This window comes from Panulirus ornatus, chromosome 18, assembly GCF_036320965.1.
Source record: "Panulirus ornatus isolate Po-2019 chromosome 18, ASM3632096v1, whole genome shotgun sequence".
Taxonomy (NCBI): Eukaryota; Metazoa; Arthropoda; class Malacostraca; order Decapoda; family Palinuridae; genus Panulirus; species Panulirus ornatus.
Window position 1 is genome coordinate 59114040 of NC_092241.1, and position 26050 is coordinate 59140089.

The following is a 26050-nucleotide window of genomic DNA, read 5'->3' on the forward strand; positions in this document are numbered from 1 at the left end:
TTTCTACCATACTGATCACCAATCATATCATTGTTCACTGATTACATTAAGATATTCCAGCACTTCCAATCACTGATCAATAATCACTGTATTCGTACCATACTTATTACGAATCATCGCATGTTGCAATATATCACCAATCAACACGTTGCAATGTTTTCACCATATCATTACCAAGCACTATATGTAGCAGTATTTCCACCATACCTACCTACGTCACTGTATGATGCAGTATATGTCCAACAATGTTAAACAACTGCTTCATATCTTGTAATTCCTCTCATATTTTTCACTTATCACATTGTATCAAGACTTCCACCACATTGTTCACAAATCCTTACGATCATTTTAGATCACACGTATTATCACCATGTGATGACTAGTCAGTGTATGGTGCAGTGATGTCACCATACTTTCTCTCACTTGTAAACACTGTAGAAATGTTCAAATTTTATTATCTCACTGTATAGTGTCACATCACAGACTGACTCACTGCTGGTCTGGGTACATGAGCGACACATGAGTACAGTCGTCCTGTAATGCACACGTACCGCGTCTTGCCTCCATTGAGGTCAGGTCAAGTGGCAACTGCGGCGGTTGGTTGACCTGCTGGTCCCAGAGTGACAGCCTCACGGGCAGCTAACGAGCGGGAGGGCCAACGATCGTTTGAAACTTGCATAAACAAACCTGAGAATAATTCCATAAAGTTTTACCTTTGTATTTTCAAGGCTGAACCAGCGGAGGTTTTCCAGACGGTTGCCAGTAGAATGTGTTCCTCAGCCCAGGGATCATATTGGTACATCTATACCTCGCCAAGCTCCGCTACCTGGCTATCCTCCACCAGGTTGACCAAAACAAAACACAATATTCAAGTTGGGGACGCATCAGTGAACGATGAAAAGGCCGAGGAGTAATTTCTTTGTTATAATTCTACTGCCCGTCTTATAATGACTAGAATATTTTCTTTTCATCTTCTTTTGCTGTCTATTTTCACAGCTTACTTGACTTTTCGACGCCAGACATCAGTTGATCAACAAAACTCCCACTGCACTTATCTTCTCGCGTGATTCGGAATTTATGGAATTTGGAATTCATTGCAACGTTGCCTAAACACTTCCCATATTCGTGGCGCCACGTCCTGCATTATCCAATATCACTTTCCTTAACTTTATCTAGAATTGGTGTTAAAGTTGGCTTTTTTCACTTTACAAAGTAGGAGTGAAGAACCATTATGTAACCTATTACGGAAATTAGAAAATCTGTCGTGCTTCTTCTTCGTATGATATAAAGTATGTAACACCTCACTGTGTTTAGGGTAACGTATGAGTCAAGATTCTGTGGCTGTCTAGGCTTGTGTGTGGCAACACTGTGTGGGTCGCCACCATCGCATCGCCACCAGTACAACCGTTCGTCTCCAACGCTTTACTTCTAAGCTTTGTGTTGACTACGATATTCATTCTTTATCTCCTCTGTTGTAAATGTCAATAATACGTTATCAGAAAAGTCATACACGTGATCACGAGTGCTGGTTGATCATTGGTGGTCAGACAGAAGGTAATGGGACTGTGTGTGTGTGTGTGTGTGTGTGTGTGTGTGACAGTGAGAGAGAAGTACACGCAAATTTGTCAAACATGAACAATTTTGTTGAAAGCCAAAGGATTTACTCTTTTGTCTTGAGGAAATATATAAAACTAACACCAAAAATATAATGGAATGAAACAATCAGACAGTACCCAAAAACAATGATATCAATACAACAGACAAATGTAATATGAGACAGAAAATAAACAGTAGTTGGATTGGATGTAAGATTTTCGATAAACGGAACACTACAAAATGCTTTCAGTCCAATATACACAGTGAGGCTTTAAATGTATGTTGGATCGAGATATATTGGTGAATATAGATGGATAAAGTTAGGGGGTTTAGTATGATGTTAACACTGGTAAACAAATTACGAGTCTCTGACCGCCACACGTCGACTCCAGCCAGGCTCCCACCAGTGCTGGCTGCCTCCCCGCCCGAGCGATGTGTTAAACTTGAAAGTGTTCATACATACCTGGGGTACAGACATATGGGAGATATGGCACATGAGAACATTACTACTGACTTATTCCTTCTTAGAAAAAAAAGTTGGTGATATATTGTTATAAGTATATATACAGTTATGACAAAGCTATTAATCTATGTTTAAACCATCCACACAAAATGTATATTTTTGAGATATCGCCAGAAATAATACAAGAAAATGAGCAGTTTGCAACTTCTAGTTTGTTATTTATTGATGTCATGGCGAAGGTTTCTGGCCATGTTCTTAAGAATATCAGGAAAAGAAACAACGAAATTGGAATGTCAAATACTAGTGGTTTTTGCGTTTATATTTGTACTGCGAACATAGTGTCTTGGAAATCCATATAAAAAGAATCATCAACCTAACCCAACCTAACCATATGATGAACAAGTAACATTAGGAACATGTGATGAGTACACGTTAACCAACCTGTCTATACTGATCATTAATTATATATTCTATTTTTCTTGCGATTGTTAATCACTAGTTTAGGTGTGTGGCCGCGGGACCAGGCAGCGCCCGGATGGTGTCGATGTATCTCCCTCCAGTGTACTGGTCCTGAACATCTTGAACATGGCACTTTAACCATGTGACTCCTCTTACGGTTGATTCAAATGTGAAATAAGAATAGCGCTGACAGGTAACATTTAGAGAGAGGTAAATAAAGGAAAGAACACAATTTTTGTTGAGTTACTACTAGAAACTGAATAGAAAACGAGTTTCCTTCCAAATCATAGAAAATTAGATTAAATATCCAAATAAAGGGGATACTTCTTAAAAAAAACGTTAAACAAAATGATACTCATCGACCTTCCAAAATATCTTTCATTCGCAAAGAGGAAGGAGAAGAGGCTACTTGAATATGACGGACATAAGAGAAGATTAGTTCTCCAGTGTGAATATAAATTGACACAACCAAATTGCCTTGTGATAAACATATGAGAGACACCTTATACTGCCCTTCAGGTTCAGGTCAAAGGTCATGCCATCATAGCCAGTGAGTCGTACCGTCGTGATCAAGGGTCATATCGTCAGAATTAAGAGTCGTATTTTCATGCTCCAAGTGTTAGATATTATTGTTTAGTTATAATGAGTTTGGTCTCCATTACCCCAGCCATGTCCAGGTCGCCATGCTGGACTCACTCTATGAACTTTAGTTTATTGCCGTTTACTTCCAGCCGTGTTAACCACATGGTATTACTGGTCTTCCTGAGGGTATCCCTACGCCATCCGCTTCGTGTGTTTGCCTCCTGCAACTTGTCGCTGTACACCGAAACTGTCATTAACATTCGTCCATCATGACAAGCTTCTTGGCCTGCCACAGCACCTCCGGCCATGTACTCATCACCTAAATCTGTTGATTTGACTAACCTTTATCTACACGCACTTGCATCAGGCGAGTCTGTGTGTAGAATATGATATTTGAACCCCATAAAACTTCCAGGTTCACTCAGGCGGTGACTCCCACAATGAACAAAAAGGTTCAAGGAAGAGATCAAGTAAATAGACCTGACCAGCAGCTCTTGGCTGTAGGATCACACCTCACACACTACACTGGACACGCTCTGTGAGAGGCTGGAGTAAAACCACAATAATGTAATGACAAATAATGTAATTCAGAATGTATCCGTCTTGACGAACGTTTGTTGACGTTAACATGAGGGTTATCACACACTGATGATGTTGTTAGCTGGGGAACTGGTGGAAGTTTGACCTGGCATGACCTAACGTGCCTGATGAGGAGTTCCTGCTGGGTCAAGCTGACCTACAGTCACTCGGAACAGCTCAGGCTTCGTGTGTGACCGAGGGCATGCTCACACCTGTAACAGACGTAAACAACAATAAAAGTTAATGGAAATTTAGACTTGAAGGAACATGACTTGGGTGTATTGCTGAGAAGAAACAGACTCTGGCAATGATGACGTGTCTTCAGCTGCTGGGCGGGCTGACACACACTCATATACTCGTACAAGTTCACGAGCAGAGAATGATCTTGTGAGGTTCATTTTGTTGTCCCTTGTCCTCAGATGGTCCGTCCCATCGACTTTGGGAGAGTTTGTGAGAGGCGTTGCTGGGTATGTGGCAATGTGGTGCTGTCTGTGGGACGCCGCTTAATTAATGAGCTTTTCAAACATAAGAATGAAGACCCAGAGGTGTTAGGCTGTTGACTATCAGGAGGAGAGATGAAGGAATAACAGAGTACTGATGATTAGGTGAGGGAGAGAAGGGAATGTCTTCAAGGGCGGGGATGTTTCTCACCTGTGAGGCGCAGAGGTAAGAAGTAACGAGGTCAAGGTCACATGGCCAGGGAGAGGTCATAGTTAAGAATCTGGTGGCTCAGGTCGCGTCCATTTCTGTGTCGGAAAAAAAGAACCTTTAATTCCATGAACCGAGGTCAGGGTACTGACAGACGCCATATTTCAAATGAGACATTTAAATGTTAAGATATGTATGTATTGACCTTCCTGAAACAAGGAATACTTGGACAGAAGACCTGACTGTGTGTTGTGTTCCAGCCTCCTCCGTGTGGTGTGGACGACATGTACGGAGGAGTGAGGAAGGATGGATTCCATGTCACTTGTGGTTCAGTTCCACGAGACGAGATAAAACTACAGAAGTTTCTTGATAGTCGACCGAAGGGACGGGTTCTGGGAGGTGAACATGGGGCTATCATGAGAATCCCGGGAGTGTGGCAAAGCAGAGCGGCCGGGGAAAAGGAGGAGAGTTGGAGTGATGTACTGTATATCACAACCATCATTATACAATTGATGTCACAAGTGGTAGATCATCTGTTGTAGAGGACCAGAAGGCTTGATGCAGTATACCCGTGGACTGAGGACAAAAGCTTTTGCTGAAGGAGAAGGCGGAAGGCAGCAGAAGGGCTTCGTGAAGCACACAGTGAGGGGTTTATGGACGGAGGTATCTGAGGGAGGAAGAGCTTGCTGGAGAGGAGTGTACAGGAGAAGGAGGGAGTGCCTCACCTGGAGTATCCAGTGTGGTCGTAGCCGTTCCAGTACCTCCTGGGCTGGTGAGGCCACAGCAGCGACTGCCGGGCCTGTGGGTGGAGGGAGGACGTGTCTTACTGTGGGGATGTGATCATCGGTGAGTCCGTGACAACAATACACCAGGCGGGAGGGAGGGAGGGAGGTGGGTGGGTCAGGTAGAGCAGGGGTAAGCTGGAGGATGGTCGGTACACATGAGCTGATCACTATCATGCCGGCTGTGATGATCAGGACCCACGTGATCACACGTCATCATCAACATTATTGCCACATAGCAAATAATAAGACCTCCTCAAGTACACAAAGAAAACGTTTCCTCTGATAATATACTAAGTAAACGAAAAAATTTTCCAAATTCAAAGAACTTGACTAAAAATGGATGTAAACGGATCTACTTAAACATCATGGCGAATTATTGCAACACCTGCTTCACAGCTCACCTGCCTCACAGCTCACCTGCCTCACAGCTCACCTGCCTCACAGCTCACCTGCTTCACAGCTGACCTGCCTCACAGCTCACCTGCCTCACAGCTCACCTGCCTCACAGCTCACCTGCCTTCGTCTGGGTAAACTTACACATCTACACTGATTACGTCACTATCTTTCCGTAATATGATAACTGTTATCTTTCCGTCGTGTGGGTGGTGAAGGATATTGCCTTATCATGATAAGATAGATGTAAACCTTGCCAGGCTGCTCCCGGCATCAACCTTTCTTGGAAGGAAATAAAACATCAGATGAGAACACAGTTGTGGACAACTTGTCTTATACTCAATACGCAATTAACACTACGTTGTTTCGTGTGGCTTCCTGAGTTATATGGCAAAGTTCACGGTTAACGTATGTGCGGGTTAATATAACTTAAGGTAAATATAATTCGAGAGTAATCAAAGAAAAAATAATCATGAATAATTATGAATGGTTCAATGGCGTTAGTAAGAAGCAATGAAGCTCTTCACAATGATTATGATCATATTAGTATTGCAGTATATTATGAAAATAACTTATCATTATCTCACTAAGTACAATGAGAGAGAGAGAGAGAGAGAGAGAGAGAGAGAGAGAGAGAGAGAGAGAGAGAGAGAGAGAGAGAGAGAGAGAGAGAGAGAGAGAGAGAGAGAGAGAGAAGTCGAGGTATAATGACTGGTGTGACCAGTTCTCTGCGGGTCTCTCTCTCTCTCTATCTTCCTCATACACTCACCTTACTGCAGTGAGTCATCCTTGGTACTCACCTTACTGCAGTGAGTCATCCTTGGTACTCACCTTACTGCAGTGAGTCATCCTTGGTACTCACCTTACTGCAGTGAGTCATCCTTGGTACTCACCTTACTGCAGTGAGTCATCCTTGGTACTCACCTTACTGCAGTGAGTCATCCTTGGTACTCACCTTACTGCAGTGAGTCATCCTTGGTACTCACCTTACTGCAGTGAGTCATCCTTGGTACTCACCCTGAGTCTGGCCCTAGGTAGGGGCGGGGTCGCCTGCCCTACTGCTGTGGTCAGCAGGGTGGCCGCCACCACGAGACACATCACCTGACATGACATGAGAACATGATTATGATGACGTCACACACACACACGATCCAGAACAAATACATAATGACAACAAGGAAGGAAGGACCGGACGGTCGGTACATAGATAACTTAAAACTGCACTTCCCAGACAAGGTAGGGTCGTGCTCGTGGCAGGTGACATATGGAGAGAGAGAGAGAGAGAGAGAGAGAGAGAGAGAGAGAGAGAGAGAGAGAGAGAGAGAGAGAGAGAGAGAGAGAGAGACTGGCGGGATATGGAATGTCGTGGTGACAGGGAGCCACAGAAACACAAGTCCCTGGAAAGTAGTATAGTGGAACATTTCCTCCACCAACATGACAGTGAACACACTGGGATAAGCTGGACTCACACACCATCATTGCTAGATTCTATCTTCACACAGACCAACATGGGGGAATGTAGAAAATATACGATACACAACATGGAAAATATACGATACACAACTTGGAAAATATACGATACACAACTTGGAAAAATTGATTCTATGGTTGACGAGGCAGTAGAGATAAGACAAGACTTGAGGCGGAGATGCGATCATAAAAACTACACAGAGGTTTACGAGTGTGTCTGGTAACACAGACCAAAGATGAAGGTCACTAGTGAGGAACCTGGGCTTTGTGGTAAAGGTTAAGTGGAATTTACATTGAAGGAGTGAGAACACCAGACCCTCTAGCCTCACATACAGAGGGAAGGTTAAGAAGAAGGGAATAATGGGTGATCAAAGATGTCTACCAGCAAGGGAGCTTCGAGATGTGTAGTGGCATGACTCGGCCAGATGATGTGAGGTATTGAGAACAAGGGACGAGTATAGCAGGACGAGTAAGGAAGAACAACGAGTGCAGCAGGACGAGTAAGGAAGAACAACGAGTGCAGCAGGACGAGTAAGGAAGAACAGAGAAATTCTGAACAGAATATTGTGGATGAGACAGATGAAAACCCTACGTTTTCCACAAACTCATCAGACGGAGACTGTCAGTTGAAGATCAGCTGATAAGATTAGGGATTCAGAGAGGGAAACATGGGGATGACGTAAGAATATGTGAGGAACTGAATAACATGTTCAAAAGTGTTTCCACAGTGGAAGACTTCAGAAAGTATCTAGAACACACATGAACGGAATACTAGAACATCTTGACCCATACATGGCTCGTGGTCACGATGAAGATTCACCAGACGTCACACAAGGTTACACGTGACGAACCTTGAAACACTGTTCAACATGTCACACGACAACGTCAGGGAGATATGGGCGTGGAAAATGACATATCATTATAACCATCTGTCAGACGGGAAACAGAGAAGAGGCGCTCTGGAACACACCGGTCACCTTGATGAGCAGGTACGTGAAGCAGAAAGCGAATGGATGACTTTCTACAGAGAAGGAATTTCGTAAGTGAAGGACAACATGGTGTTAGAGAGACGGGATCATGAGGAAGGAACATCGCATATTTCTGTGAGGGACTGAGACAATAGATGGCTGGGTAGAATGCTTGTATCTGGTCCACTAGAACTCGTCCATGATAGATGGAGCTGCTGATGAATTTCTGAAGGGTGACGGGTGTTGTTGACTGGTTAACCAGGATATTCAGTGCATGTATGGATCATGGTGAGGTGCCACTGTAGAAAGTCTAAGGGAACAAGTGTGAATGCTCGAATCACAAGTTATAAGTTTGTTGAGTATGTTTAGTAAGTTATATGGCAGAGCAGTGACTAAGTGGATGGCCTGCACAGCACATCAGACTGGGGAGGAGCAGTGTGGTGTCAGGAGAGGTAGAGGATGTGTGGATCAGATGTTTGCTTTAAGAAATGTGTGAGAAATATCTTGAGAAACGAACGTAACTGTGGGTGGCATCTGTATATGTGGAGAAAACATATGATGTGGTTGATAGCAATGTTTATGGACAGCGTTATGAGTATGTGTCATGAGTGTATGGTTTGGAGGGAAAGCTGATAAAGGAAGCAATAAATTTCTATCAAGAAATTAACGTGTGTGTATCGGTAAAGAGGGAGGAAGTATACAGGTGGAGGCTGGTCTGCTGCAGAGGTGTGTGACGTCACCATGACGGCAGTTACATTTGTTTATGGATGAGGTGGTAAGGCAGGTAGATGTAAGGGTCCTGAGGAGGAGGAGGAGGAGGAGGAGGAGGAAGAGGAGGGGGAAGAGTCTCCAGATTGATGGAGGGGTGGGGGGGGGGGGGGGTGAGTAGTTGCTGTATGCTCATGAGACGGTCCTGGTGGCAGACTTGAGTGATAATTGAAATACTTACTAGTGTCTGAGTTCGAGAGAGAGAGAGAGAGAGAGAGAGAGAGAGAGAGAGAGAGAGAGAGAGAGAGAGAGAGAGAGAGAGAGAGAGAGAGAGAGAGAGAGAGAGAGAGAGAGTGTGTGTGTGTGTGTGTGTGTGTGTGTGTGAGGAGAAAGTTGAGAGTTAATGTGAATAATGTTCTTAGATTTGGCACGGAAGAGAGACAGGTTGCCTATGGTGTGAGTCTCAGTGGAGTAAACCTGGAGGTAATGGAATGTTTTAGGTACCTGGTAGTGGCTATGGTACTGGACGGATCCACGAGTGCTGAGGTAAGGCACAGGGCGGGTGAGGGCGCTACAGCCCTTGGCGTGTGGTGGAGCGTGTGGAGTGGGTGGTTACTATCTGGTTCGGGCGAAAAAGGATATGTTTGATGGTTTCGTAATCTCATCGGTGTTGTATGGGTGCCAGGCGCAGGACCTACACCAAAAGTATACAGAAAAGTGTGGATGTGTCGGAAGAAGTAATTTTTGCAGAGAATATTTGGAGGAAACAAGAAGGGGAGCTAGAAGACACGAAGGAAGAATTTAGTTAAAGATGGTTGCGACCAGATCTGGCAAGAATTTGTAGGGTGTGCACTGCACGGGATAGAGCAAATTGGAGTGATGTGGTATACAGAAAATGACGCAGTGTCTGTGGGCAAAACCAGAGTGTAAGAAAGGGTCCGGGGAAACCAGAGAGGTCTGTGGTCCTTGGCTGTGAATCGAGGGGGTCTGGTTTCGGTGCATGATACATGACAGCCAGAGAATGTTCCTGGCGCTACGCGGGAAACGGCGACTAAGTGTGACACTATTATATATGTGTTAGGTATAGATGACATCTGGCTGAGTGTGGCAGGCGGGGGCTCAGTTGTGGGACTTACCTTCCCGGAGATAAACATGGACACGCCAGCCAGCGAGGGATCCGCACCAAGACTGACCTCCCTCACCCTCACTGCCCCCGATATATGTCCCTCTCGGGAAGGGGGGAGGGGGTTGCCCCATACCCATCCCTTCCGGGTGGTAGGCTGCCACGCCCGTCCTTCGCGGGTGGTGGGCTGCCACGCCCATCCCTTCAGGGTGATATGACCCTACGCCCACACACTCGCTTTCAAGGATATAAACACACAGACACAGACACAGACACACACACACACACACACACACACACACACACACACACGTACTCGTTACCGGGAAAATGTGAACTTATCAATAAGGACAAATTTTGATTTGATCTCTCGGTTGTGCATGAGTCGTGGAGACAATACACCTGATACTTTGTTGAGGGAAGAATGTGTCTTATGTAAAGTGTTCTGCCTTCCTCAGCTCCGTCACCTCCCTTGTATTACAAGATAATATATCAGTGTTCAGTGATCTGCCGTTGTGAAGCCAACCGCTCAGCAGTTCATGGTGTCTTGCGTCAAGATCTAGTTCATAGTGAGCTAGATCGACGTAGTGGTATAGACGCGAGAAGTGTATTAAGGATTTCCTTTCATGAACACAAAACTTTAAGACGTCATACAATTGTTGCAACCACATGTATGGCCTCAGAACCATGTACGTGAGGGCAACGTATGGTGGCCAGGTGTGTGGCACACACAAGGTAAGGTTTGAAATAGACGGTGTAAAGGCCAATTGTATAGGGCAGGTGTGAGGTCCAGGTGTGTAAGGCAGGTTTGAGGTGCAGGTGTGTAGGACAGGTATGAGGGGCAGGTATGTAGGGCAGGTACCGCTAGATGAGGAAGCTATGAGCCACCTCAGGGTATGCCAGACAGACGGTGTCTTAACCTGAACCTTTGGTCTGCTGACTGATGGATGGAAGCATCAGTTGTCAATTGTTAATATCAACTTGTACCACTTAGATCTGAGATCATATTCCCGTGGCCAAACCTTGCCTTCATCACAGATTGTTTACGCACGTCCGACTAACGTTGAACTCGTTATCAAACTTTGAGAAAGATTTTACAATCATGATGGAAGACGCAGCCAGTTTACAACCCGCTGATCTGCAGAATCTTTGTCTGGGCCTCTGGAGTGTAGCGGGTCGCGCTCCTGACTATGACGCATTCACGGGCCGCCTAAAGTCGAGCGCAGAGGTTCGAATACCGGTGGCGGTAGTCAGTCTACAGTCAACCAAAAGCTGTTCATCCAAGGTAAGGGGTTGGTCGATAAAATGGGTACCTGGCACAGGCCAGGGTGTATGGTTGTACAACGTTAATGAGATGCTTTTGATTAGGGCCTCATTTACCCTTGCCGTCTCAACTAACATAGAAATAGAAGCTCGTGTGTCTCTATCGTACCAAAGTTTCCTTCATCGCGTTTCTTCCCTTCCATCTAGCTTCTTATTGCCTCCTCAAATTCGTCTTCTTTCACACAGACGACAACACATAAGTTCTGAGTTCAGCATGACACGTGCATCTTGAGGGTTGTATGTCTTGTGAACCCATTCAAAAGTTTCTGGTCATCGTATTCCCTCACATATCGAGAACCATAACATCTAACAAAACAGTTTCTTATTTGTCGTGACGAATCTAATACTAACTAAAGTTTCTTTCTTTTTTTTTTTTTTTTTAATAAAAGGACACTCGGTACTGACGCAGATGCAGTCAGTAAGGTGGGTGTAGGGAAGACACGTCTCATCAATATTGCAAATGAATGACAGACCTGCTGTCTCTTATAGAATGATAGACCGACTGTCTCTTATAGAATGATAGACCTGCTGTCTCTTATAGAATGATAGACCTACTGTCTCTTATAGAATGATAGACCTACTGTCTCTTATAGAATGATAGACCTGCTGTCTCTTATAGAATGATAGACCTGCTGTCTCTTATAGAATGATAGACCTGCTGTCTCTTATAGAATGATAGACCGACTGTCTCTTATAGAATGATAGACCTACTGTCTCTTATAGAATGATAGACCTACTGTCTCTTATAGAATGATAGACCTACTGTCTCTTATAGAATGATAGACCTACTGTCTCTGTAGGGGAGACAAAGTGTAGGAGTCGGGGAATCATAGGGATATTAAACATTACAAAATCTGAGTGTGGAAGGAAAAGACAAACATCGAACTGGCCAATCCTGGAGGTGTGGGACGTGGTGGCCTGCTGAGTGTTGTGTGCCTGGCTCGAGAAGGTAGTGCACAACCTGTGTGAATAATGTCTGTAGTGACGTCAGAGAGAGAGAGAGAGAGAGAGAGAGAGAGAGAGAGAGAGAGAGAGAGAGAGAGAGAGAGAGAGAGAGAGAGAGAGAGAGAGAGAGAGAGAGAGAGAGAGAGAGAGAGGCAAGCAAATTCTGACCTAGTTCTGTTGGTACACATGGTCAGCAAAGCGACCCTACCTCTAAATTTGTGAGCTGTACTCCAGACGGCGTGACCCGACCCTCTGTGTAGTACCTTGCGTGGCTGACCTGAAGAAGGGAAGTGATCGAGGTCGAGGTCTTCACCGAGGAAGTGGAGTTATAAGGAAACATTCGAGGATGAAGAAACTCCAAACATGTTTATATGAGTCGAGGATGTGAACGACACGATCTTGAGGAAGAACAAGTCAGCAGGAATTCTGGGAAAGAAATAGGAAGACAAGGTTTTGTGAACCCTGATGCTCACCTGCGAGATGTTTGTCATCTTCCATATGAGGGAAGTGTGAGGTGAAGCAATGAGGTTTCAGGTCCAAAAGTACAATAGATAGACAGGAAAGACGTATGTGACTGACTGATAGATTGATCATGATGTGAGTGAGGCTGGGGGTGATGCTAGAGGTTTGCCATATTCCTTCAAGTTGGAGAAACATCTTAAGAAATGAGTTGGACGTATTGGAAAATCTGTCTGGAAAAAGTTTACAAGGCTTTGGAGGATCACTTGGTTGTGTATGTGGTAATACAGGAATAGTTAATGTGCAGTGCTGCACATAGGTCACCTGGGCAGTGCTGCACATTGGTCACCTGGGCAGTGCTGCACATTGGTCACCTGGGCAGTGCTGCACATAGGTCACCTGGGCAGTGCTGCACATTGGTCACCTGGGCAGTGCTGCACATTGGTCACCTGGGCAGTGCTGCACATTGGTCACCTGGGCAGTGCTGCACATTGGTCACCTGGGCAGTGCTGCACATTGGTCACCTGGGCAGTGCTGCACATTGGTCACCTGGGCAGTGCTGCACATTGGTCACCTGGGCAGTGCTGCACATTGGTCACCTGGGCAGTGCTGCACATTGGTCACCTGGGCAGTGCTGCACATTGGTCACCTGGGCAGTGCTGCACATTGGTCACCTGGGCAGTGCTGCACATTGGTCACCTGGGCAGTGCTGCACATTGGTCACCTGGGCAGTGCTGCACATTGGTCACCTGGGCAGTGCTGCACATTGGTCACCTGGGCAGTGCTGCACATTGGTCACCTGGGCAGTGCTGCACATTGGTCACCTGGGCAGTGCTGCAGATTGGTCACCTGGGCAGTGCTGCACATTGGTCACCTGGGCAGTGCTGCACATTGGTCACCTGGGCAGTGCTGCACATAGGTCACCTGGGCAGTGCTGCACATTGGTCACCTGGGCAGTGCTGCACATTGGTCACCTGGGCAGTGCTGCACATTGGTCACCTGGGCAGTGCTGCACATTGGTCACCTGGGCAGTGCTGCACATTGGTCACCTGGGCAGTGCTGCACATTGGTCACCTGGGCAGTGCTGCACATTGGTCACCTGGGCAGTGCTGCACATTGGTCACCTGGGCAGTGCTGCACATAGGTCACCTGGGCAGTGCTGCAGATTGGTCAATATTTGCTCCGTCGTAGTTTGTTGACAGTAACCCCACACTTGCCAGAGCCCAGTAGACACGCAGGGAGTGGCATCAGTATTACCCACGCCACATCTGGACGAGGCTGAAGTGAACTTGTTGTTCGCAGTTCAGGTGTTAGATCATCTCGCACTACATATCTTTTTATAATAACTATCACGTCACGGGCAAGACACATGCCCGTATCATCTTAGTCTCGAATGAAATATAAAGAAAGAAAATATTCATCATTGTTCCTCAGAGATGTAGAGGCTGTGGGAGGGAAGGACTGAAGAAGGAAGGGAGTTCCACCACCTCGCTGCTCCACGGTCACTTATCTCTACATGTACTGCATGATGCCTCCACCTCACGTGTACTTCTACTGTATCTACTCTGACCAACGTAGATTTGACGAAGAAAACGGAATGAAGAGATGCTGCATTCAGGATATATTTCTTAATGAAATGGTTTTGAAATTAACTTCACCTGTGATTTACGATACTGGCTATGTTCGCAGGTGAGGAACATGTGTGTCCTGCGGGATCTACCTGAGCCAAGGTGAACACACACAGGAGATGTCTTCCTCACAGCACGTGTGATGTAAGCGTGACCCCAGGATCATCTAAACCAAGATGAACAAACAACAAGCGAATAAGAAACACGAGCCGGATAAGAACCAACCCGAGATTATGAAACAGAAGCCGATTAAGAAACAGCAGCTGATTAAATAAAATAAACCAAATATAAACCACCAAACCCAGCGTGTTCAGGTCAGTGTTGCCAGAGTAGTGGTTTCCATTCACGAGGCCAGCCAGCTCTCACTGTCGGCCTCCCTGACCTGATTATCTCGCTTTATTTGACCTGAGAGAAGCTTAATGGTCGCACATCCGCCGTGCGAGACCAGCAAGGACGAGCGGCACCAGAGATGTAATGGGAGAGGAGGGAAGCAGTGAGGGGACGGAGGTCGCTTGAGTTGGCTACACTGCCCATACTATGGTGTGGCCCCACACACACATTGTGGCACACATAGTACTACTCCCCTGGCCAAGATGCCTCACATAGTGAACGTATAGTGGCTGGAGTTGTAAATGCTATATCATGATACGCATATCTGTTGCTCAGATCATGTGTGATCACTGCTGCTCTCATAAGCAAGAGGCCATGAAACCTTCCCTCTGAAGCTCACTCATGTTGGAACCGGGGCAGAGCTGTGCGTCGTGAGGTGCAGAGCTGTGCGTCGTGAGGTGCAGAGCTGTGCGTCGTGAGGTGCAGTTGACATCTTGTTAAAAAAAAAAAAGTGTTCTGACGCGTCTTGTTCTACTGCTCTACCGTCATGGTCCTTAACTAACACCAACAACAACTTGTGTGATCAACCTTCGTCGTCCGACCTGATCGAGTCACCGATACTTCTCTTGCTAATAAAGCTCATCTTTGTAGATTATCTTCCTCTAATTCCACCTTCCTACAACCAAACATAATAAAGCTGCAAACCACACAGAATAAAGCACTCACAATAATGACTGGCTGACTAGCAACACAGAATAAAGCACTCACAATAATGACTGGCTGACTAGCAACACAGAATAAAGCACTCACAATAATGACTGGCTGACTAGCAACACAGAATAAAGCACTCACAATAATGACTGGCTGACTAGCAACACAGAATAAAGCACTCACAATAATGACTGGCTGACCAGCAACACAGAATAAAGCACTCACAATAATGACTGGCTGACTAGCAACCACAAAGGAATACTTAAAACCTGGCCATGATGTAAACAGAGATTCTCGAGATAGAGTCCCGACTTATCATGCTTGGCAATCATGCTGTGCAACAGTGCTAGACTCCTCCCACCTAAACCGCTCGTATCTAAACTAAATAACCCAGTACAGAGCCTGTCTCTGTCTCAGACTTCTATAAAATCTACTCACAGATCTACACATTCCCCTCAACAAACATAACACTGACAAAACACATACACAGAGTAATAGCCCAAAAACCATTAACCATCCGACTTCCTAACCTATTCTTAAACTTCAAACCTCCAGACATACATACACCATCAGAAACCACACGTCCCAGACAAACACGTGTCACACATTCCAGTCTCTGCTCTGGTCATCTCCCAACACGACACAACCGTCCCAACATATCTCGAGACCCTTCATGCCCACGATGCAACTACCATAAAGAAGACACCAAACACTTGCTACTCAGCTGCCGTGCACAGCACTTCCTGCACACACTGGCCAACTCGCTAACAACACTTTATGACGTATGGTTCTGCCCGGTGGACGCGGCTGGCTTCCTGAGCACTAGATAACGAGGGGTCACCTTCGCCGAGGCTGCATCATGGTAAACCAACACAAGAGGACATTGTTGTCCAGGTTCATCTCGCTCTAAAGCAGACCAACATACCCTGCGCCTGCTTCAAGTGTAGCTTACATCATTAAATCAGGTGTGTGTCAATGTTTGACTGGGAAATGAAGGAAAGGAACATTCTCGAAATTAGTTCTCCAAACTCTACTTCATTCAACAAAAATGAAATAAAATATACAAACTATCTTAATACTAATATGATCAATGACAATATAATCCACTGCAAACCACGAATGATCACTACAAGGATATCATTATTGCTAGATTAACATCTAAATGAAGACTGGATCACCATAATATGTGATAAGTTCTTAACATGACTTACTTCAGTCAAAACATCATGGCAACATAATATGTGGACAATACTGAGAAATATCACCATAAATATGACAGGCAGATGTTACAATATAACACATTGTGCAGTGACATGCTAACAATTATGCTGGTCCGAAATAATTAAAAAAAACATGATTAATGCAAATTTATGTATGACTATTGTAATCATAGTGTCTTGATAAAGTGTTTGCTAATCAATATGAATGACCCAAATGATCAAACAGAAGATTTCAGACCCAATTTCATACTTCAAGTTATTCAAGGAAAAATAAAAGGTTACCTTTTAAAACTGAAAGATAAAAAAATCCTACATTTTCACGTAGGGGAAAAACTTCTAAACTTCCGCTAATATACTGAACTGAAAGCTTCAATAAATTTACGATAACCAGAATAACTCCAGCGAGGACGGAGACGGTTGTGCACTACCTGGAGACTGGGAACAGCATCTTCCTTATGTCCACCTGGTTGCTCTGCACGACGGTCATGAAGCGGTCGTACACAGTGTTGCAAACCTTGATGCGTTCATCTATACGCAGGACCTCAACACCACCTAGGCTGGAAATGGTAAACAACAATGGATGAAGATCCATTCACGACCCTTGAAGTCCGTGTTATTGTTCTCGTTTGTGAAAACTATCGAGTGAAAAATAACAATTATGGTTATAACTGGAAATACTGGAGGTAGGTCAGCCCTGAGACGCATGAATATGTACAATAATGTCCTCAGCCTCACCAGATCTCGCTACTCAACCTATGGTGGTCCTGGTGGGGTAATGATCAATATATAACACATGAGTGAGTGTCTGTGTGTGGGTCTGTTCCTCACGCACGGCTGCGTCTTCATAACTACAACAACTAATTCCAGTGTCCAGGTGGTACAACTTTGTGCAGGAAGCAACACACTAATGTGGACGTTCCTTCCTCCGACCTGACAGTGTGACCAGGGTCACGTGACGTTGTGTTACTGTACCTACACATATTTCACGTGGACTGACACCTGTGCTTGCTACCTGAGCATTGTTCTACCCCAGCTAGGAACTCTGGCCTGCTCACTGGTTATGTACCTGAGCAGCAGACGAGAATATTTAGACAAGTTGAAAACATCTGCAAGAAACTGATAAATTCTGAATTACCGGCCATATTCCGTGGTACACATTTGAGACTATCAAATAATTTCTCTGTAAGATGATTATTATCCATGAATTCTTACAATTATTCTCTATTTTCCGGAAAAGGTAAAATCAAATATGTCTATATATAGTTAATTATTAGTATGTCTTAACATTAGTTAGGGCAGACACAACACCCACAGTTCACAACCGCATAACACTTCCATTCATTTATAATGAAGCTTTCTGTGATAGTATCTTTATTTGTTTCATTAAACAAATCTACCATAATTATTGCTATAACCTGTTGTAAGTTATCAATTATCATTAATCTACCTTCATTCAAAAACTGGTCGACATTCTCACAACAATGTTACTTATATAAACAGTTGTGTTCAGTATTATGAGAAAAATACCAACGTTCACTTAACATCCACAAAACTCATTAAATAATGACTTTCCTAAGACACAAAGTGTTACTAGAAGTCCTCCATTAATTCACGTTTCGCCTCGCTCTGCCCTGCCATTGCCATCCACACTCCTGACTGACCCACCCACCATCTTACCTCTTCTGCGGGAGGTACTCTGGGTGGCGGTACACAGTGCAGCCCTGGCCCACCATCTTCTTGTACTTCTGCTTCGCGCGGGGCACCACGTCCTTCATGAGGTCGAGATCCATCTGTCGACAGCATACCAGCACCCTGGGTTCGTGCATCTGTAGCAAGTGAGGCCTGGTATGTGTAGATGATTCATGTACAGTTTATAGTGATGGTTTCAGTAGATGGAGCCTATTTTCTGACACATTCTGGAAATGCACGTAGTTTACTGGATAATTCAATACATATGATTTCTACACTTCCCCTTTAAAACTCGTAAAACGTTATCATTTTACTTAAGTTAAGGTTTTGCGAAAGTTCTCTCACAAAACTTCCATATCATCATCGCATTTATCTCGCAAAATGATCAAGAGAGGAATTTGTTCACTTCTGGGAACTTTTATCTGATTCTTAAGGCTCTGGTCAAGTGCCGAAGAACGAACAAATTAATCTCATGTTTATTTTCGGAGGGAAAAACGATGATCATTCTCATTTCTTAACAAATGAACAAACAATTTTCTTGAGCCTTGAAGGGAGACCAGAAAACTATCTACCGCATCTAAAGCTTCGTAGGCTAAATCATGCAAGGGAACTACCCGGAGGTTCACCGACGTACCCTGCAAAGAGCGCTGACGAGGAGATCACAGAGTAGGTTTGCGTACACCTTCGGGTTGTGCTGCAGGTGGTGATGCAAGGCGTGCACAGCCTCCTCCATGACCGCTTCAATCGCCCGACGCTGCGCCCACAGGAAGGACGTGCGGTGAGGAGCCACTGCAAAGTTCTGCTCTCTGGAAAATAATGTTTACACAATCATAATGGTTATGTAGTCATAATGAATCGTATAAATAATCTATACTCACAAGAAGAATTACAGGATGTTACGAAGTAAAAAGAGAAAAAATAATTTCACTGAAGCTAAAACAATTAGTGGAACGGATGAATCAAATCCTACATGTCGCAGTCTTCAACCTGAGAATAAAGACATTTTTGAATGTCCACATCAATGTAAGGTACTAGTTTGTGGGCCTTGACGTGTACCTTACTTGAACAGTTGATGGAAAATTCTTTTACACTTAAATTACATAAATATCTAATACATTCTTTCAAACGATCTAGTCAATTTACCTTAAAATGCGACCCGTCAGCCTAGCACACTTATTGCGATATTCGTCACTGATATTTCGGACGCTTTGAATGTAGATGCGGGTCATTTCCACCTTAAATGCTTCCTCCGTCGCGAGATCTATCTCTTCTACTTTCTCCAGGGCAGCAAGCTCGATATGTGCCACCATCCTGGCCAACTGAAATAGAGTAAATATCATTCAAACACTAGGCCTCCATACTGGTGTTACTGTATGACCAGAACTGAAGGAAAATGGACGCTTCTGCTGTTACACGCTCAAAACGTTTCCTTTCATCAGTCAGGGTAGACTATAATATTCCTAAAATCCTTCGCCATATCAATAAAGTCAATGTTCTCTTCCTACAGTCACAGCCACCTTCGGAAACTTGTCTTTCACCATTAGTACTGAATATACTCCTCAGATATCTCAAATCGCTAATCTTCTCATGTTTTCACCATGCAACCATTACTCACACCAAGTGTCCGATTCTAAACCCAACCAATTGTTTTTCTGAATAATCAATTTGAGAGTCTTCTTCCTACACTGTTCACCATATACGTACAGTTCCACTCTGGATCACAGTATGATCCACCAACACCAACACAGACAAGTTACTCAATATCGACAACGTGATGGAACACTATCTACTTAAATGTAAGCAGCTGTTGATTTATAGTTTACAAAACGAATAACTCAACGATTTTTATTCTATTTCAGGTCCAGGTGGCTGGACATAAAGCTACGAACATCTTAGCGTCTGAGTGAGGGGAAGGATTTATTTCTAACAATCGTATAAAGAACTAATATCAAAGATCCTTGAAAATCAGGGGTATTGCGTCATATTTCAGGAATTTGGTGTCTCTTAAGACAAGTTAAATCTTAACACAAAAAATAACATTCGGTGTTCCACAACTATAACATATAACAACACAAGTTGGAATTACAGACGCCTAGTAGAATTAATGCGTGCTGTTCATGAGCACCATGAATAAATAACCTAATATAAAGATGCTCTTAGGGAATATAGCCTTCTAAAAAGTAGCTAGTATGATATACCAGGTAAAGACGTAATAGCAATATCAAGAAATAATTAGTATCATCAAATCTTTTAAACAAAGTTATTGCCTGAAGTAGGTTATAATCTTTAGACACAATAACGATGACTGACTCTGTTACTACGTTCACAATACAGCAGAGAGAGAGAGAGAGAGAGAGAGAGAGAGAGAGAGAGAGAGAGAGAGAGAGAGAGAGAGAGAGAGAGAATCATTAACTTTCTAACATGCAGGTAATAGAACATATGGTTGTATAATTTACCAACTTGATTATATTTTGATAAAGTGCTGAAGAAAACTCACAGCTTCATTGTAATCCAACTGAGCGGCTTCCATTTGTCCTGGCCTCGTACGATTCCGGCACTGAACGATTCGTATTCTGTAAGAGAATAGGCTAGACAAGGTAACTGGACTAGTTGCGTAATGACTGACTTCTCTAATATCAACTTATTTGTGAATTTACATATACATACAGAAGAAATAACTGATGCAATTGTTAATACTCTTGATATTCTTTGAAGCTCGAGAGAAATAATTTACTTTACACCTCAGACAAGCCAGTTAAGTTAGGGTAAGGTAAGATGTGATAAGTTGGCTAGTTTAAATTAGAACTGAATACTCAACCTTGCCTTACCTAGCTTATACTTCCTGGAAGAATGACAGTCATTTTTGCGCACTGATCAAAAATTTGCAGGAATCTCAACGATTGTATAAACTTTTTCTTTGCCGTAGTCGCTACATCCGTAAGTGTTGAGACGAATGGAAGTAATCACAGGTATCATGAACTGAGTCAGTGTTCTGAAAGGTAAAAATGGGATTAATAATCACCCATATTACGTTATGGGTGGGATGAATGGCCCACGAACTATCGTTCAGCTGGTCAACTGGGCCACGCAGAGCCAGACTCACAATGTAAATAATGTTCTTTTAGGATTTTGTTTCTGATACATCGTATCTCTATATGATGAAAAAAATCACGTACATACAGATATTTGCAAAAAAGTTATATTGATGATTTATCAGTAAGTTGGCAGATTATGAATTTACAAACACACAACACAGTAACAGTAACTATGGTCAACATGCACAGTGAGAGCGGACGTGGTCTGGGTGACACATGACCGTTGATGGAACTAAACCTCAAACATCAGACGATCCAGCCAGCACTTACTGGATGCAGAATAGTTTTTTTCTTTACCCCACAAATGACCAATTGCGTAGGATGGCAGAGTACGATATAACAAGTGATTACTTCGCAGTATGAGTTACGTTCTTTCATGGTATTTGATGACGTCTTAGTAAATGAATATGACGCTTTATAGAAAATTCATGTTTGGTTGGCAATACTCTGTATACACTAAAAAATGGTATAGCTGGTACACTATGTACGTGAATTAGAGTAACATGATTCATAGTTTCTAGTTAGAAAGGTAAATACAGTGGTTTAATCCAGAACACCATCTGAAGGTAATATTGGAAGGAAGGATATTATCTTTATTCAAAGAAAGGAAATACACAATGAAATCCTAGCTTAAATGTAGGGAAAGTGATTTAAAACAGATTCATATATAAACATATTGAATATCAGGCAGAAACAATCTCAGCAAAACTTGTAGTTCATCTTTATAGCCATTTATATCAGGATAATAGAGAAGATAATACATCAGGAAAAGATATTAGTTTTCAAGTGTTTAGCTTTGGCCATAATGATATTGCTTAGGAAAGTGTTTGCTTCTGGGAGTAATTCAATTCATGATAGTTGGCCATGACATGAGGCTCATCAGAGAGCCATCCAGCCTCTGTTATCATTCGTCTGGCAAACACAACTTCATTCTGCCTGATGATGATGATGATGATGATGATATGAAGTTTTTCTTTTTCGAACGGTGGTTATGACGACGTTGACGGCCATGGCATTTCTACGTCTACTCGAGATTGTCTTCGTATCTTCAAAGTGACCAGGCCAGGGGTCGTTTCCGTATTATAAGGTTAGCCTCTGCCAAAGTTCACCGTACTGCATACAGACCAGCTCATGCCAGCAGTATCACTAGTTTGATTGGTCTGGTCAGCAGGCGATCCAATCTGTTTATATATACTAGGATACAATAGTCGTTTTTCAGAGTCAACAAGATGCGATATTACTGTGCATTTGATCTAACCCCACCTGTCGTCTCTCTAGTCTTCTGTCTTTCCGTCTCTGCCCCCTAATTCTCCTCTAATACGCCCCAAACATCCCACCCTTATTCAAAGCTGCACATCCTTAAGGCCATTTGAACCTGGATTCGTTCCACAACCTCTCGATCTCCACTGGCCGCTCCACCCCCCACCTCACGGGGCAGTCCGCTCTGCTCCCGTAATTCCGAGTGACCATTCTCGGGAGGCGGTGGAGGGGCGGCCCGTAGGTTCGTCCAATGATCCCCTCACGTCTCTATGACGTCACCTAAATTACGTTGTGCAGCTCCGACCTACCGTCCAATATTTGCACAATCCTCCATCGCTCCGGATACCAGTGATTTTTGCAGCTCGCACCTTCCTATCCTTGTTACTTTCCTTGTCACTTGCATCTGGACTCGCGGACAAGCTGCTTTTAACTTCACTGGTTCCTCCCCCCAGCACCTCCTGATCACCATTCAAGCTCACGCTCCAAATACCCTGTCTCTCTTCGCTGCTAAACCTAACTTTTCTTTTATTAACATTTACTTGCAACTTTCTTCTTTCACACACTTCTAAACTCAAACAGCAGCTTCTGCAGTTTTTCACTCATATGTGACACCAGCGCAACATCATCAGCAAACAACCTCTGACTTACTTTCCAGGCGCCTCAACCCCAGGAGACGATACATGCTCGTCTTTCCAAGACCCTCTCATTTACCGCCCCAGCCACCTTATCTGTAAACAAATAAAACAACCATGGTGACATCACACATCCCTGCCTCAGACTAATCTTCACGTGGAACCACTCACTCGCTTTTCTTCTCACCCGCACACACAGCTTACTCTCTTGATAGAAACTCTTCATTGCCCCTGGCAGCTTTCCTCGGTCACCATGTATTCGTAACACCTTTTTCTTATGCCTCCTGATGCTTACTAATAATCGCTCGCCCTCAAGTCTCATTTGCATTATTTTGTTTCAGCCACTTCACCTTTCTCTTGACTTCCTGCCGCTTTCACCTTTACATCTTCCAACCATCCACAATCCTTCCCGCAAAATACGCCCATATACTTCTCTCTTACCTTTCACGAGCAACTTAACCTCGGCATTCCACTACTTGCAACTCATTCTCACCTCTCCACTTTCCACCTTCCGCTTGCCACACACTTCCCCTGCAACCGTAGGTAGCGTTTCCCTAAGATACCTTCCATCCCCCACCCACTCCCCATTCCACAACCAATCCTTCCTGGTATCTCCTCACACAAGCCTCTTTCCAAACTCACTCGCTTGCTCCACCACTCTTCCCACTCACATCATTTCCTGTTTTCCTTTACCCATTCCAAACCTTTACCCTCGAGGTCCTCCTCCAGGTGATGACCACACCGCCTGCGGTCTGCCACTCAGCTCCTCCACATCCAAGATGCTCTCGTCTGTGTTCCTCTCCAGTACTGAATTGGAGCGATGTGGTATACCGGGGTCGACGGGCTGTCATTGGATTGAACCAGGGCATATGAAGCGTCTGGGGTAAACCATGGAAAGTTCTGAGGGGACTGGATGTGGAAAGGGAGCTGTGGTTTCGGTGCATTATACATGACAGCTAGACACTGCGTGTGAACGAATGTGGCCTTTGTTGTCTTTTCCTAGAGCTACCTCGCAGGGCCCGGGGGGGGGGGGGGCATTTTATGTGTGGCGGGGTGGCGGCGAGAATGGATGAAGGGAGCATGTATGAGTATGTACATGTGTATATATGTATATGTCTGTGTATGTATATGCATGTATACGTTGAAATGTATAGGTATGTATATGTGCGTGTGTGGGCGTGTATGTATATACATGTGTATGTGGGCGGGTTGGGCCATTCTTTCGTCTGTTTTCTTGCGCTACCTCGCTAGTGAGGCAGACAGCTACAAAGTATAACATATATATATATATATATATATATATATATATATAGATATATATATATATATATATATATATATATATATATATATATATATATATATATATGTACGTGTAGGAAGAGAGGAAAGTGATTGGTTCTCAGTGAATGTAGGTTTGCGACAGGGGTGTGTGATGTCTCCATGGTTGTTTAATTTGTTTATGGATGGGGTTGTTAGGGAGGTGAATGCAAGAGTTTTGGAAAGAGGGGCAAGTATGAAGTCTGTTGGGGATGAGAGAGCTTGGGAAGTGAGTCAGTTGTTGTTCGCTGATGATACAGCGCTGGTGGCTGATTCATGTGAGAAACTGCAGAAGCTGGTGACTGAGTTTGGTAAAGTGTGTGAAAGAAGAAAGTTAAGAGTAAATGTGAATAAGAGCAAGGTTATTAGGTACAGTAGGGTTGAGGGTCAAGTCAATTGGGAGGTGAGTTTGAATGGAGAAAAACTGGAGGAAGTGAAGTGTTTTAGATATCTGGGAGTGGATCTGGCAGCGGATGGAACCATGGAAGCGGAAGTGGATCATAGGGTGGGGGAGGGGGCGAAAATTCTGGGAGCCTTGAAGAATGTGTGGAAGTCGAGAACATTATCTCGGAAAGCAAAAATGAGTATGTTTGAAGGAATAGTGGTTCCAACAATGTTGTATGGTTGCGAGGCGTGGGCTATGGATAGAGTTGTGCGCAGGAGGATGGATGTGCTGGAAATGAGATGTTTGAGGACAATGTGTGGTGTGAGGTGGTTTGGTCGAGTAAGTAACGTAAGGGTAAGAGAGATGTGTGGAAATAAAAAGAGCGTGGTTGAGAGAGCAGAAGAGGGTGTTTTGAAATGGTTTGGGCACATGGAGAGAATGAGTGAGGAAAGATTGACCAAGAGGATATATGTGTCGGAGGTGGAGGGAACGAGGAGAAGAGGGAGACCAAATTGGAGGTGGAAAGATGGAGTGAAAAAGATTTTGTGTGATCGGGGCCTGAACATGCAGGAGGGTGAAAGGAGGGCAAGGAATAGAGTGAATTGGAGCGATGTGGTATACCGGGGTTGACGTGCTGTCAGTGGATTAAATCGGGGCATGTGAAGCGTCTGGGGTAAACCATGGAAAGCTGTGTAGGTATGTATATTTTGCGTGTGTGGACGTATGTATATACATGTGTATGGGGGTGGGTTGGGCCATTTCTTTCGTCTGTTTCCTTGCGCTACCTCGCAAACGCGGGAGACAGCGACAAAGCAAAAAAAAAAAAAAAAAAAAAAAAAAAATATATATATATATATATATATATATATATATATATATATATATACATTTTTTTTTCTTTTTTTTTCCCCAAAAGAAGGAACAGAGAAGGGGGCCAGGTGAGGATATTCCCTCAAAGGCCCAGTCCTCTGTTCTTAACGCTACCTCGCTAATGCGGGAAATGGCGAATAGTACAAAAGAAACAACACTCACTAACACCTTTGTTTACTTCATCTATTTTCTGCACCTATATATATATATATATATATATATATATATATATATATATATATATATATATATATATATATATATGGGTGCAGAGAATAGATGAAGTAAACAAAGGTGTTAGTGAGTGTTGGAGGCAGTAAACACACCAGTTCCCGCCCCCCTGACCAGCCACAGCTCGGAAGCTGCTCCATGATTGGCTGGTTGGCGGACCCCGTCCGTGACAGATGGG

The 26050-nt window shown here is 43.9% G+C and overlaps 1 protein-coding gene across 1 annotated transcript; it reads right to left on the reverse strand.

Moving 5' to 3' along the window:
• Positions 1-16185: 16185 nt before the first annotated feature.
• Positions 16186-21157, reverse strand: LOC139755168 (V-type proton ATPase subunit E-like). The gene is made up of 6 exons (XM_071673334.1): positions 20908-21157; positions 20577-20652; positions 19223-19398; positions 18714-18885; positions 18068-18216; positions 16186-16947 (listed from the first exon to the last, which is right to left on the reverse strand). Exons 2-6 carry the CDS (start codon positions 20607-20609, stop codon positions 16815-16817), a joined length of 663 nt encoding a protein of 220 aa, XP_071529435.1. The 5' UTR covers positions 20610-20652; positions 20908-21157; the 3' UTR covers positions 16186-16814.
• Between the last annotated feature and the right edge of the window lie 4893 nt (positions 21158-26050).

Excerpts from the sequence above, each read along its gene's own strand:
- LOC139755168 (XM_071673334.1), bottom strand. The coding sequence starts at position 20,609 with ATGGAAGCCGCTCAGTTGGATTACAATGAAGCT. Across the intron at positions 19,399-20,576 it reads AGTTGGATTACAATGAAGCT|TTGGCCAGGATGGTGGCACA; the intron begins GTGAGTTTTCTT and ends ACTCTATTTCAG. Across the intron at positions 18,217-18,713 it reads TCGTCAGCGCTCTTTGCAGG|ATGCACGAACCCAGGGTGCT; the intron begins GTACGTCGGTGA and ends CACTTGCTACAG.